This window comes from Zophobas morio, unplaced genomic scaffold, assembly GCF_036711695.1.
Source record: "Zophobas morio isolate AGI-343-1 ecotype UQ-CSIRO unplaced genomic scaffold, CSIRO_AGI_Zmor_V1 ptg000012l, whole genome shotgun sequence".
Lineage (NCBI taxonomy): Eukaryota > Metazoa > Arthropoda > Insecta > Coleoptera > Tenebrionidae > Zophobas > Zophobas morio.
The window spans coordinates 21,369,602-21,383,191 of record NW_026972117.1 but is presented as its reverse complement, the minus strand read 5'-3'; the positions used below and the strand labels follow the sequence as shown (position 1 = coordinate 21,383,191).

At 32.2% G+C, this 13,590-nt stretch overlaps 1 protein-coding gene across 4 annotated transcripts in view; it reads left to right on the top strand.

The window, feature by feature from the left end:
• LOC135128017 (uncharacterized) overlaps positions 1–13,590 on the top strand; it is a 174,915-nt gene that overhangs the window by 115,864 nt on the left and 45,461 nt on the right. For all 4 annotated transcript variants that reach the window (XM_064054805.1, XM_064054806.1, XM_064054803.1 and 1 more), the window contains one exon: positions 9,251–9,412. In XM_064054805.1, the coding sequence (XP_063910875.1) occupies positions 9,257–9,412 (156 nt within the window). In that variant the 5' untranslated portion in view covers positions 9,251–9,256. The remainder of the gene's footprint in view (positions 1–9,250; positions 9,413–13,590) is intronic.

The window sequence follows — 13,590 nt, the reverse complement described above, 5'->3', positions numbered from 1 at the left end:
CCGAACGAGAGAAAATAGGGATAGGGTCTTTATTTTTTAAAAAAGAAAGGTTAGAAGAAGACTAAGGGCCGGTTGCATAAACGTAAATCAAATTTAATCTCTGATTAACTCCATAGTAACGATTGTTATTATCATAGTTACAATTGTTCTTAATCAGAGATTAAATTTGATTTGCGTTTATGCAACCGGCTCTTAATCTAGTTTTTTGAAAATTTTGAAAATGTACAGAGAAGGAAAACCAAAGAAAGAAATTAGAGAGCAAAGCTGGGAATTGATATGACTTTGATTGGAAATTGGTATTAATTTAAGGAAGAGTTTATGTTGATATAGGGTTTTATAGAAGATTTTCATAACTAGATGTAAGATCGCGAAATTTATTAGAAATAGCAATTTGTTTAGTTATACCAAGTTCACTCTTAAAAGTTTGATGACTTTGGTGAATGCGGAATATAGTCAAAAGCTAAAGAATTAAATGCTGCGAATTTATGGAATGAGGGGTGAAAAGAAGGCCAAGGTATGATGGTGTCAGCGAAGGTAGGTTTTCTATAAATATTATAAAGAAAATGAATGATTGGACTGGATTGGAATTATTATCATTTTCGATTTCGTATGTGAATTTTATTGACGGATGGACATATTTGATAAAATTTAGAACAGACTTAAGATCGTCAAGATAACCTTGAAAAAGTGATACTCGTAAGATGTCATCTACGTAACGGCCCCATAACCATAATAAGTTAAAATAAAGATATATATATAAGGGTATATGACCATCATAAAAGTAGTTGACCGCACTAAGCTTACCGGTTGGCAATAAATCGTCTTCTAAACATATCTTGCTTAGATTTAGATATTTAGTGAAAGCCGCCCCTGAACGAAACGACAACAGCCGGTCGAACTGCACTAGACACGTTATTTACGACCCTAAAACCTTTTCTATTGTAAACAACTTAACTTCGACACAATGGGATAATTTTATGAGAGCCATATAACCTTCTAGTTCTTGGACTACTATACATAAATGTAAAGAAGCATGTTACGCCTATATTTCAAATGACTTTTCCCTTAACAAAAGTTTGTGATAACGTCATCAACATTTTTGCAGAAACACGTACATCACTTTGGATAGGTGTAGCGTAATACTAATGATAACAGTATTGTATACCGAAATCTTTGGGAAAACGGAGTGAGCCATTCCCGATTTAATGAATCAAATAAATTGACTCTTTCATTAATTTTTATGAGTCACTCACAAGTATAGACTCGTTATATTTTGCACATTTTGGATAGGATTTATTCGGTAAAATTTTAAGATGATGTCATCAATTTTTTGGGAAGGGATAGACGAATAAATTTTACTTAACGTTTTACCATGTTTACGATAACCTTAAAATATTTACAAGATTTCAGAGCAATCGGTTTTGCAGTTTCAAAGTTATATTGCAAAATATTTTTTCCAAACATTCTGGATGTCGAAGGTGAAGCTTCGACACCACAAGTGCAAGAGTATCTTATTTTATAAAATTTAAAAGACCTTTTTATTATAAATTTTGGAGATGACGTCATCTCATTGGTGGTGGGGATGATTATCTAAATTTTAATTAGCATTTAAGCATCTACGTACATGATATTCCTAATATACAAAATGTGACAACAATCGGTCCAGTAGGTGCGGAGATTATTTGTTTAATAAAAATGGATACAGACATCAGACAGACAGACGGAAATGGGAGACTACTTTTTTTCGTATTCCAGAGATCAAAGTGGCAATTCGACCGATGGACTCGAATACTATACTTCTTTAGCTTACGCTCGGAAGTATTTCAAAATTCACTTACATAATGTGATCAGGTTAAAATATGCGTAAGAGATAAATTTGATTCAAATAAAAGGTCACTAATTAATTTAAGGGATTCGGAAGGGGGACCGAAGGAAAAAGATTAGAAACGTCAAAATAGGTAAGGAAAGAACCTGTGTATGAACTATGTCAGATTTATTTTTGATGGCATATTTGTTGTCAAATGTGGGCAACTCTTCTTAACGTTAACATAAGCCATTCAGAAAGATGGTAAAATGGAAGAGTTACAAAAGAAACTATCGGTCTAATGAGGCTATCAGGTGTATGAATTTTGGGAGGCCAAACAGAAGAATGTTGAAGAATTTAGATATATATTTAGTATTGTACTTTGCTACATTTTTGTCCGCTCTCCCCTAGCAGACGTCGTTAGAAAATAACCCGCCACTTAACGAACGAACTACCGGCCATCGTCGTGAAGAAGTATCTGCAAAGATAATTTTTTGTTAATTGCGTTTTTAAACGTGGAATTAATGGCTCTATTATCGCAGATTTATAACGGTGAATCGGCTAGTGGAATGTGTTTGTAATGGCACAGTTCTTTGTCAAGGTGAGAAACGACATAAAAATAAATTTCATTCGGTCGCAACGCGAAAGTAACGTTGTTGTTGTTACGTAACGATCGCAAAAGCGTTGCGGAATCTATCGAACAGGTGGTAATTAAGGTCACGTGCAAGGAATTGTCGAAAAGTACACGTGTGGAAAAACAGTCGGTTCCCATAACCTCCAGATGCGTATAAATCTTATTTTTGTGCATGCTTTTGTCATAATCTCGATGGCTTTAAAATGATATATTATTACAAGTACACGGTTACGCACCTGCTTTCGAGATAAGTAACGTTAGCGTTGAGGTAAACAGCGAAAAAGTGCGCCTTCGAATAGTAATTTGGAAAAATCTCATCTTGATGGTCACGTTGAGGAAATTAGAAATTTCTGCAGGCTTATAACATAACCATCTGCGCTTTCTGTGAAAGTTATCGAGATCTTTTGTATGAAAAATTCTAACCCCGTCGTTATGCGACTACAAAAGGTTCCGGCTATATATTTTTCTTTTGGTGGAAACAGATTTAGCAAACAACCAGAAAATTGGTATAGTGTAACGTACGATACACGCACGAAGAGAAATTTTTAAATTTCACGATTTATTTGGTCGGGTCGTGTGTGGTTTCTAATCGGAAATTGCAGTTAAATGTTAAATGACAATCGAAGTTGCTGGAATTAATTGTTTTTTCTCAATAAACAATGTGCAGTATAATACTTTATTGATTTTATTCGATGTAACCTTCCATCAATGGAGGTCAAAACGTGTTAACCTGATAAACAGTTAAAAGTTAATTTTGTCAGCATTCGTTCCCAATGTTCGTCGAATTAAGCCGTCTAATTACGCTAATTGAACTGAAGTGCGGACATCTTGTTTGATTTGTCCCTTTGCGGTGTTTTTGTTTGCTTTTACAAGCTCGTTTTTGAGTGACTTATTACCTGCAAATTTTAGCAGCGAGGGAAATTTCCAGCTTCTTGTAATTTCTTTGTAATTAATTCGGTCAAATCTGTAATAATAATGCGCAGAACCATCCAAGAATTCTTCTTATTTTTTAAACGGCTTTTGTGGCGGATATTTGCCACTCTACGTTATTATTTTCAAGGAAAATTTGACGTAAATTTATGAAATATTGCACAAAATTTAATAAACGCGGCATTTAATTTTGTTTACAAATACCAAGAAACGAAGAATATGAAGAAATTATCTCTAAACAAAAATGTATCCAAAAGCTTATACAAAAAACACTTTCCTGTGTTTAGTGCTTTCTATGGTCTGCTAACGGTCAAAAAATAAACTTCGACATTATTAACTTAAACTTCAAAACTTTATTAAAAGAAATACTTCAGGCTGACCAAGACGCTTTTTCAGTTTGTTTTGATTCTGTTCCCAAAATAAGTGAATTAGTAATTATTTTTTAAACAAAAATGGAATAATAAGTTTCCTTCAGAGTCGACGTGTTACTTGTGCAGCTACATTGAGACCAAACCTACACACTAAAAAATATATTAGAGTTGGTAAAGTATCGTAGGACAAAAGTTTGTTTCACCTTCAGAGCTAGGGTGCTGCAACTAAGTCGATATTATACACGCATCGAATAGAACAAATTCTTTATGCGGAAAAATACAAACAAAAGTTATAGAAACCCAACAAATGTATTACCAACTTCAATAGTTGTGACGGCGTAACATTTTTTAAACAGAACCATGATACTCGGCTCGTAAACTCGAACTTTATTTTGTTCTTAATTTTAGTTTCCAGTGGTAGAGAAACAAATAAATAACCCTTTGTGTGGTATCCTCGGCTTAGGAACTTTCACGAAATTAACCAAGACCGATATGCATAACGAGACACTTTTTGATTTTTAAGCAACACCAATGTGTAGGAATTATTTTTGATTCGATTCATTTAAATTACCATAAATTAATATTAAGTATATTTCTTATGGTTATGCTGTCCGATTCTTTTTAAATCAAATATAATAACCTAATTTTCTTTATGTTGACTTTCCCTAATCATTCAATAATGTTACAGGAATTTTTTGACAACGTGGATCAGATGTCGCTAAAGGTCATTAAATGCACGATGATTAACTTAATTGGTCCGTAATAAAATTTAATTAATCTTGCACCGATTTTCCTTGCAAATTCATACTTAAGTACTTATTTTCGTAAAAATCTTAATAAAAACTGTCCGTTATTTTTGCTTTTACGTCTGTATTTTTTTTTTAATTATAGTAATTACCGACATGCTAAATCCTTTCCAAAAATGCCTCGATTACAAATTATGTTGTTCATCCGATATATAAATTATGATTTTGGAGATTTCAAAATTTTTTAAAACTTGACAAATAGATCTATATACCGGGTGTATGGAAAATGGCGGATTAACTCTCCGGTGCACTTTTAACAATCAACTGGTGAGTCTGGAAAAAATAGTAAAAAAATTACTAATAACAAAACTTTTAGTTATTTGGCCCAAGACCAAGTTTAGTTATCATTTCAGTTAGAATGTACAAAGATATGATTGTGTTGTTTTTGTCATAATTTGATAAAATTCCATTTGACAAAAAACAATGTTTGCCTGATATAAAGCAAAGGTACAAATCAACAAAAATCGAGTGAGCAGTTAAAAATGTTTGACGTACCAAAAATTGTCAAGGTTTTCAAAATCAGCCTTATCTTAGCAGGTGCTAATAACGCCCACCCACCCTCTCTTTTCTTAGAAGGTATCTCATTAACCAAAATCAGTATTATCTTAGCAGCTACTAACCCCGCCCACCCACCCTCCATTTTCTTAGAGTGTATACCATTTGCCAAAATCAGTTTTAGCTTAGCAAGTACTGCTGACTAATTTTTTTAATCCATTTTCCAGACACCGGTATTAACATGCTTTTTTTTAAAGGGAATTAAAACGGTTTACTTCAGTTATATTTGCTATATAAAATATCGTTTCATCAACTACCTGCTTATATATTACTTAAAGATTTTAAATTAATAGCAATATTTCATAAATATATGTAGTGCTTTATATATATTTACGTGATGTCTCACACGTCATTATATACATATAAATATGACGAATTAATATGTACCGGTGATTATTAATTATTTAAGCAAATGTTTATATTGGCAGTTCTGAATTATTGGCAGCAATGCTAATATGTTATTTGACAGTTGTTACTTTTGACATGAGACGCGTAACAAATGCGATGAGAATCTGAGGAGCGATTAAATATACCTCCAAGTACCGATGTTGCCAAATTGTGCCCTGCATGTTGTACCTACATTACTGTCAACTGTAAATATAGTAGATAATTAACGGCCGTACATTTGAAAAAGTCATCAGGTGGGCTTTGCTTTTTTCATAGGAAAAAACCTAGCAAAAAACGTATATGTTTTATTAATACATACTGTTGTGCATAATTGACACTTTCGCGTTTTCAGCTATCATCGAATAAATATTAGGTTTATTGTAGGCAACTTTGTAATGTTTCCAAAAAATCAAAGCCAGCTTGATAACTTTTTCAATTGAACACACCTAATGTATACTTCAGGGGAATCCCTATACTTTTTTTTACTCGTTCAATGTTCAATATATTGTCAAAATGTAGTATCTCCATTCCTAACAGACTTATTTCTACGAAATTTTAAATATAAGTTGCCCACAAATTTCTGTCCCTATACTCAGCGGCATTTTTTTTAAACAGTTGATCATCATTATTATTTTAAAATTTTTGCTGAAATTTTTCATTGTGTATTTTTTAAAATTCATATCTCATTATTTTTGGAAATTTCGGAAGACGGTTGTCACCACTGTTTTTAGCTTATAAACTCTGTACGTTACATGGAAAACATTGTCGATTTCTTTTGGTAAAAATGAGATACAGGAAAAGCAGCTTGTTTTTGGTGTATCTCCTTTTCGACAAAAAAATAACGTATAGAATTCTGTAAGCTGAAAACAGTGGTATAAACTACTTTACGAAATTTCGATAAATAATAGACATACTGATTTTTAAAAATACGCGATGAAAAATTTCACCAAGATCCTAAAAAGAAGATGACGATAAAGTGTTCGAAATTTCATAACAATAAGTATGTTCTTTTAATAACGGAGGTATTACATCCTCTTAAGTAGAAACATGGAACGTAAATACAGAGTGTCTCACCTAAAACTGACTATTATCTTGAGAACGGATAGACATTAAGATTCTGTAAATGCCATTGTTTTTAAGTTGAAGCGAGGGGCTTAATAAAAAAATAAAATTTATATAGTAACATAAAAAATGAAAGTTGAATGAAATAAAGCACATGAACTTTATAATCAACAAGATCTGTTTCAAAAGGAGTTATTTTAGCATTTGTTCGAACTGTCGTAATATAGTGGTACCTAGTTCTTTATTTCACTTAACCTTCATTTTTTATGTCTATAAATTTTATTTTTTATAAAGTGAATATGAAATTAATATCCAAGTGTTTATATCATTGTGACCGTGATTTAAGAGTCTACCAGAATTCGTGAAAAAATATATATATATACATTGCAATTTATTTTCAGTGTACATTAAGGTTCTCTCTTCAAGCTCACAATAATGGTGTTTACAGAATTTCAATATCTCCATCCGTTCTCAAGATATCAGGCCATGAAGTCTTAGCTGAGACATTCTGTATGCTTAAGGCGTTAGCATTTTGTTTATTTTTTGTTCAAAGCACAAAAAATGCAAGTTATAGTAATTTGTAATTAAATCAAAATAAAATACATTTAAGTAATTGTAATTTTTAGATCTGAAATGTTTCTTTATATTTTGCTGGTTTTTCAAACAGCAAAATAGCATTCAAAGTAGTATTGATTGACCGTATGATTTTTTTTTTTAATTTGACGTAAGTGGAGACTATGAAAACAAAAGATATGAAAGACGTAAGACCTAGTTTACTTATTTTTAATGTAAATGCCACTCTCATTGTCACAAATTGAGGTTAAGCTACGCCCTACGTCTTCCACACCTTTTGTTTTCAGGGGTGCGATTTTGTTCCTCGATCGAAAAAAACTCGATAGCGATAAAATCTCGTTTGCTGATTGGTTGAGAGGCTGAGTTGGTGAGACATTTCTGTCACATTTCTCGATTCTGTCACGAAATCAAGTCTTCATGGAGTGATATTTTCTCGATAGCTCTGAATGAAGTGATAAATTTCGGAGACATAACCTCGAAATTTATGTCAAAATAGAAGTTCAAAATCGTAATTCTGAGTTATAAGTTCTTAAAACTAAGGTAATTGTAAACTTTTGAGCATTTAATAAGCTTATATGCAAAGAATAAATGCAAACTTTGCATTTAAAAGCTACGCAATGACATTTATCGCAAGTGATAATTTATCACTTCGATCAAGAAACAAAATCCCACCCCAGGTCTCTCCTTATTGCTTTAAATTTTTCCAGTATTGTTGGTTGCATGCGTCTTTTATTTTAAAGTGTGTACAAGTTGTATGTACAACTTCACTACGTCGGTATTTGTCAATCGTATGTGCCATCCCAAATTTTTAATGTGTTGCCAACCTGACAAAAAAAAACAAATATTAATAGTTACTCGGTATTTGTTGTACCTCCAGAGCTAACGATATTTTTAGCTTCAAGAGTTTAGTCAGCAAGAGAGTTGGGTTATTTCAGATTTTCTGGGTTTATCGAAAGTTTAAATTCAATTTGTAGAATCCAAGTTGATAAATTATTACCGAAGAAGTTCGCTTTCGGTAAAGTCTTTGACAAGATAAATATAGAAATGAGTGTTTCGTGTTTTACAGTTTCGCACTGCTTTTAACGACTCTAGAGTCATGAACAAAACTTAAACATAATTAATTTTCTAGCTTTTTCCCGATTTATTTGTGGCATTTGAGTGACAATTAAGAAAGTTTTGTAATTGTAATTTCCATGGCGTCTCGCAGTTGGAAAATGCACGTTTATGACTTTTATCTACGGTCGCTTTGTTCATCTTTCAATTGATTGTTAATTTGATTGTCCTAAAATGTAGTCAGTTTAATAAATATGTATAAAATAATACCAGTCACAGTGTAAGAAAAAATCTGGCCAGTGGAGCAGTTGCTAACAGTTAATATTACTATAAAATGTTGTAATGTAATGACTTTTTGAAAACAGTCGGTCTACTAGTTTCGGAGATTATCTGTTTAATAAAAGTGGACACTAATTACACAAGAGACAGACAGACGGAAATGGGAGATAGAGATTAGTTTAGATATTGTAGAGTAGAACATAAATAAAAATATATTTAAGCATCCAGTTATTTCAACCAGTTTATTGGAGATCTATGTTGAAAAATATGACCTGACATGTCATGTGATATTTGTTGTTTGTCTTCCTTCTAAAATACAATCAAAGCCATGCCTTCAGGAGTATTGTTCTTTCAATATTTTTAATATTGAATGATTCCTAAAATGATGTTAGTGTTAATTTTGAAGACGGTTGGTATTTTGAGTGAGATTCATTTAACAAATTTTGAATTCAAATGTTACAAGTTCTGCTGAATAAAATTATGTACATAGGTATAAGTCAGTAAGTACAATCTTGGTATGCGCTTGACTAACACAGTTGTATATAAGTACACATATATTTATGTATGATAATGCAACAAATTTACAATTTGTAAATTATCTTCACATTTTTTATGGCAAACTATATTTGTTTAACAAATAGGTAGTTATAAAGCACTAATCTCACGTATTCTTTAAGTAAACTTCCTTCACTTAAGCTGCTTTTGCTTCTATTTTTATAATTTGCTCATTTTTGTATCGCGCTTCAGACCGAATTGAATAGTTTCCAGTATTTCAATATTTTTTTGCTTGTTTCAGGACGTAATGTGCCCTGGCTGTGGAAGACTTTGGACGGCTCTGCAAGTAGTATGGAGTACGGTGTATGTGGTTTGTGGAGCTGCCCAACTAATTTCTGGGATATTTTTCATGATATCCATCCCGGCTCTTCACTTAAGCTGTAACATATGGACAGGATCGTGGGTGTGTACTTTTATTTCAATTACGTAAATCGACACATAAAACCACTCATTACGACATCGGAAAAGTAATTTGAACATTTTTTTTCAACAGCGTTTAATCTCTCAAATTTTTTATTCTGGCTTAATACTCGTGTGGTGGGCGAATTATTTCGAAAAGCTTATCTGAAGTTTAATTAAACTGGGTCAGATGAAATTAGTATTTGCAAAAGTGGTTCTATCTGTCCACGATTAATTAATGTACTGTTAGTGCAACAAAAATACACACTTCGTAGAAAGGGGGTGCTTGAAGGTAAACTTAATTAGTTTCCTGTAAACGTTTCATGTTTTACCAGAGATGAAACATTTTTGTGCTTTTCCAGTTAATGGAAGGAATCTTCCGTTGGTGAATCGTATAACTAAGTAGCTTGAAGGAAACTCGAAACTATCAAAATACTTATACAAGAAAGTGGAGCTTTTTGCAGATTTCAAAAATTCATCCCTAAAACTCAACTTACCAAACACTCTATGACGTATCGTTTGCGTAGCTCGATTGCTTACAGTCATTTGGACCATAATCGGTCAATTATTTCATCGATGATTAAAATGCTACCACTTTAAGATATTGTTACCGTTATTACTCTAAGGAATAAACAATTAATCGTGATACACTTTTGTAGCACGCCACGAACTAGCCTAAGGTCCGCATTTTTTCATCACTATGTACATAATGCAAATTTCTCAGCTTCCTTGCTGTACGGTTTCCACAACCGGTTAATAAAAACCAAATTTTATTGTTCGCTTTTGCGTCATTATACTCAAAATTACACGATTCTGTCCAGCTTATCGTTCCAATTTTTTTTCGTTTTATATAATTGGATTGAAAGTGAGATTGATTAAATGGGTTTTTCAACATGGAATGTAACCGTGGGTTGCAGATTTTGAGATATGAAGGTTTTTTTTTAATCTTCATTTCATTACGCAGTCGAGAGCTTTTGTTTTATCCCAAACGGAAAGCACCAATAAAACAGCAGTCAAGAAATTTACAGTAACAATACCTTCGAGATTCTTGCAACACTACAATAAAAAAAGTTAATACCGGATCAGACTCCGGTTGTTTCCAGACGATCGATCTTCTTTATCGTCTGTTTGATTCCCAATCGTCCGTAATAGACGTAGATAGTTTGGCGATCGTTAAAAGTTGCCCTGGTTTTTTGCTGGTACGGTGTTGTCAAACAATTAAATTACGTTTAGCATGATAATGGTACAGTTAGCGTCACAAGCAATGGACAAATTCTCTCTTTTGCTTTTATGTCTTCATGGCGGAGACTTTTCTGCCGGAAACCGGGATTTTCTTATCAGTGTACACGCGTGTATGGCAATAAAGAGCTTTTACGAGCTCAGAGCTTTCTTTCGTCCGCTGTTAAAAGTGAAGTAGGAAACCACAGAAAAATGGTTTAATAAAATCGAGGGATTTGGACGACCACTTTGACTCGAATGTGGGGTTTGCATACCAATTAAGCCAGTTATTTAACCGTGCAGGACCTTTTAAAATTTTCGTTCGTTGTGGAATTTGAATCGAGAGAAACTTAACGCAAACAACAAATAAACTAAATTTAAACCGGTGTACGTGCCCAATTTTCAAACTGAATATTTGCAAACTGCGTTTTTAATGGAGTTATAGTCGTTTTCCATATTGCAGAAATCTGATCAATACATTGGTTGATTATTTTAGTGGTTTTCCTATTGTGTATTGATAGGTATTAAAACATTTGTGTTTCTGCATTTAGCGAACATATTGATACAGGAGTAGAATATCTAGCTTAACATTTTATTTGTTTGATACTTATTATAATAAGTTTACAATTTATCTGCCACCCTTGTGATGCAAGGTGCATTTTTTTCCAGAACTATTAGACGTGTTATCTGAAACTACATTCTAGCACACTTGGACAAACATAAATCCGGTAATAATGAGTAAATAAACAAGTAAATAAGTATAACTATCTTCAAAGGATGATAAATCCCAATTACAGGTATTTATAACTTCTAGAAAATTATACAGCATTATTTAGTGCTTACGGCTACTTAATTAAATATATTATGTGAAAGTGATAAAGTTAAATCTAATCAACAAGTCGGAATGGTTGAAGTCAGAAAAATTTTCCATAAAAACTAAGATTTGAGAAAACTTGTCAGTACAGTCTCGAAATTGAGACAAAACTGAATGGTAAATAAGGGCTACATATTCGAATCTGGATCTGACAAGAGAACAGAATAACATCTTTAAAGCCTATTTATTTATTATTATTTATTTAATTTTGCAATCATATCAGCATTTGGTCCCTGCATAAAAACACATCCATAAACTCATTTATGAAGGACAGAAATAAAACAGGCCTAGATTTGACCCATGAGGTGCCTGCACATGAAACAAAGGACTTCGGAAGAAAATTTGTTATTTTAACAGATATTTTAACTTAGAACGATGATTTATTAATAGACTACTTCAATCATAAACCAAGTAAGAAAATACTAACGATGATCGACGAAAGGGAATAGAAACCGCTAAATCAAGCAGTAAGGAGGAAGATGTTTTAAAGAAAAGCAGAAAAGTAGGGAAGTCACCAAGGATCAATCAAAACTAGAAGAAAATGTGCAATGGGAGAGAAAAATAAACGAGAATTGAGAAAAAATTAAGACAGCTCTTCAGCAAATAGGAGAGTAGATGATGTAGAAAATGAAAAACAAATGAATAATATTGTCCTCTGGACTAGAAATAGATATAAAATATGAAGAGAAATGTTAAAGAATGAGATAGAAAATTTTATGAACAAAGTATTAAATGTAAAGGTACGAATTACAAGTACCTTAAAAAAGGAGAAAAAGCATGTCTGGTAAAACAGACATAAACAAATCCGGGATAGAGCAAATAAAGAATGAAATAAGGGAGAAGCAGTTAATATGGGATAGAGGAAACTGTACATAAGAACGGGAGAATGGAAATGGACAGAAAGAAAGAGACACTGAAGAAAATAAACAAAATTAAGGTTTTAAAAAATTCATAAAAACAAACACAAATAGTAACAATAACCATTATAAACCTGACCAGGTGAAGAAAGTGGAAGGGACTATAATAATAAAGAACCATATATTTATGAATAGTGGAGCGGACGATAAAAGATTAGGGGCAGTGGAGCTTAAAGTATTCTTAGAAAGAATGTACCGTATGAGAATAAGAGGCAAGTATCAAAAAATATCATGAATAACGGGTGATCAAAAAGTTTTCAGGTTAGAGTTGGCTATGGAAATAATTGTTATGTCTTTGATTAAACTGTAAAAATCATATATAACCTTTTTTTAAAGACATAACAAATATTTCCATGGCCAACTCTAATCAGAAAACTTTTTGAACACTCTTTACATATGCGTCTACTGAAAAAGCCACAATAGACACAAACGAAGAGTTCTATAGCAAATTAGATGACAAAATGTTTAAAAATACTGAAGTACGATATTTAGTTAGTCATAGGAGATACCAATGCTAAGATTAGTAAAGACAATATATTGAGGGCAACCATAGAAAAACATAGTAAACACGAAGACAGAAATGAAGACGGGCAAATTCTTATAGACTTTCCAAAAGATAAAGTAATGATTATTAAGAGCACTTATTTTGAGAAAAAAAGAAATATAAATAGATAGATAGGAATAGAAGAAAAAGATAGATAAATATAATCAGTTAAGATTAAGGGACGAAGAAAAGAGAAAGAGATCTTGAAATAAGTTGAACGCAAATTGTGAAACCGTTAATATTGAGAAAGATAAAAAAGTCATGGGCAGCTGTGAGATATAAAATTTTTCAAATATCAAGTGCTTTAAAGAAAAAAAACGAATTCGATAATGAACGATAAGGAAAGGAAAAATGCAAAAAAAATCATACGACAAAAGAAAAAAAAAGACACATTGAGAATGTAATACGAGAATTTGAAGAAAACTATAGGAATAAAGAAATAATAAAACTGTACAGGGATTAAACAAGGGAAGAAAAGGGTGTCAGCCCAAAATGACAATATTTAAAAAGAAAATAGAAGAACTAGTAGGAAGAGAATAAGAAATTTTAAAACTGTGGAAAAACTATTTCAAAGAACTATTGAATGGAGCAGAAAACCAATATGATGAGGAAGAAAAGGGTGAACAAAA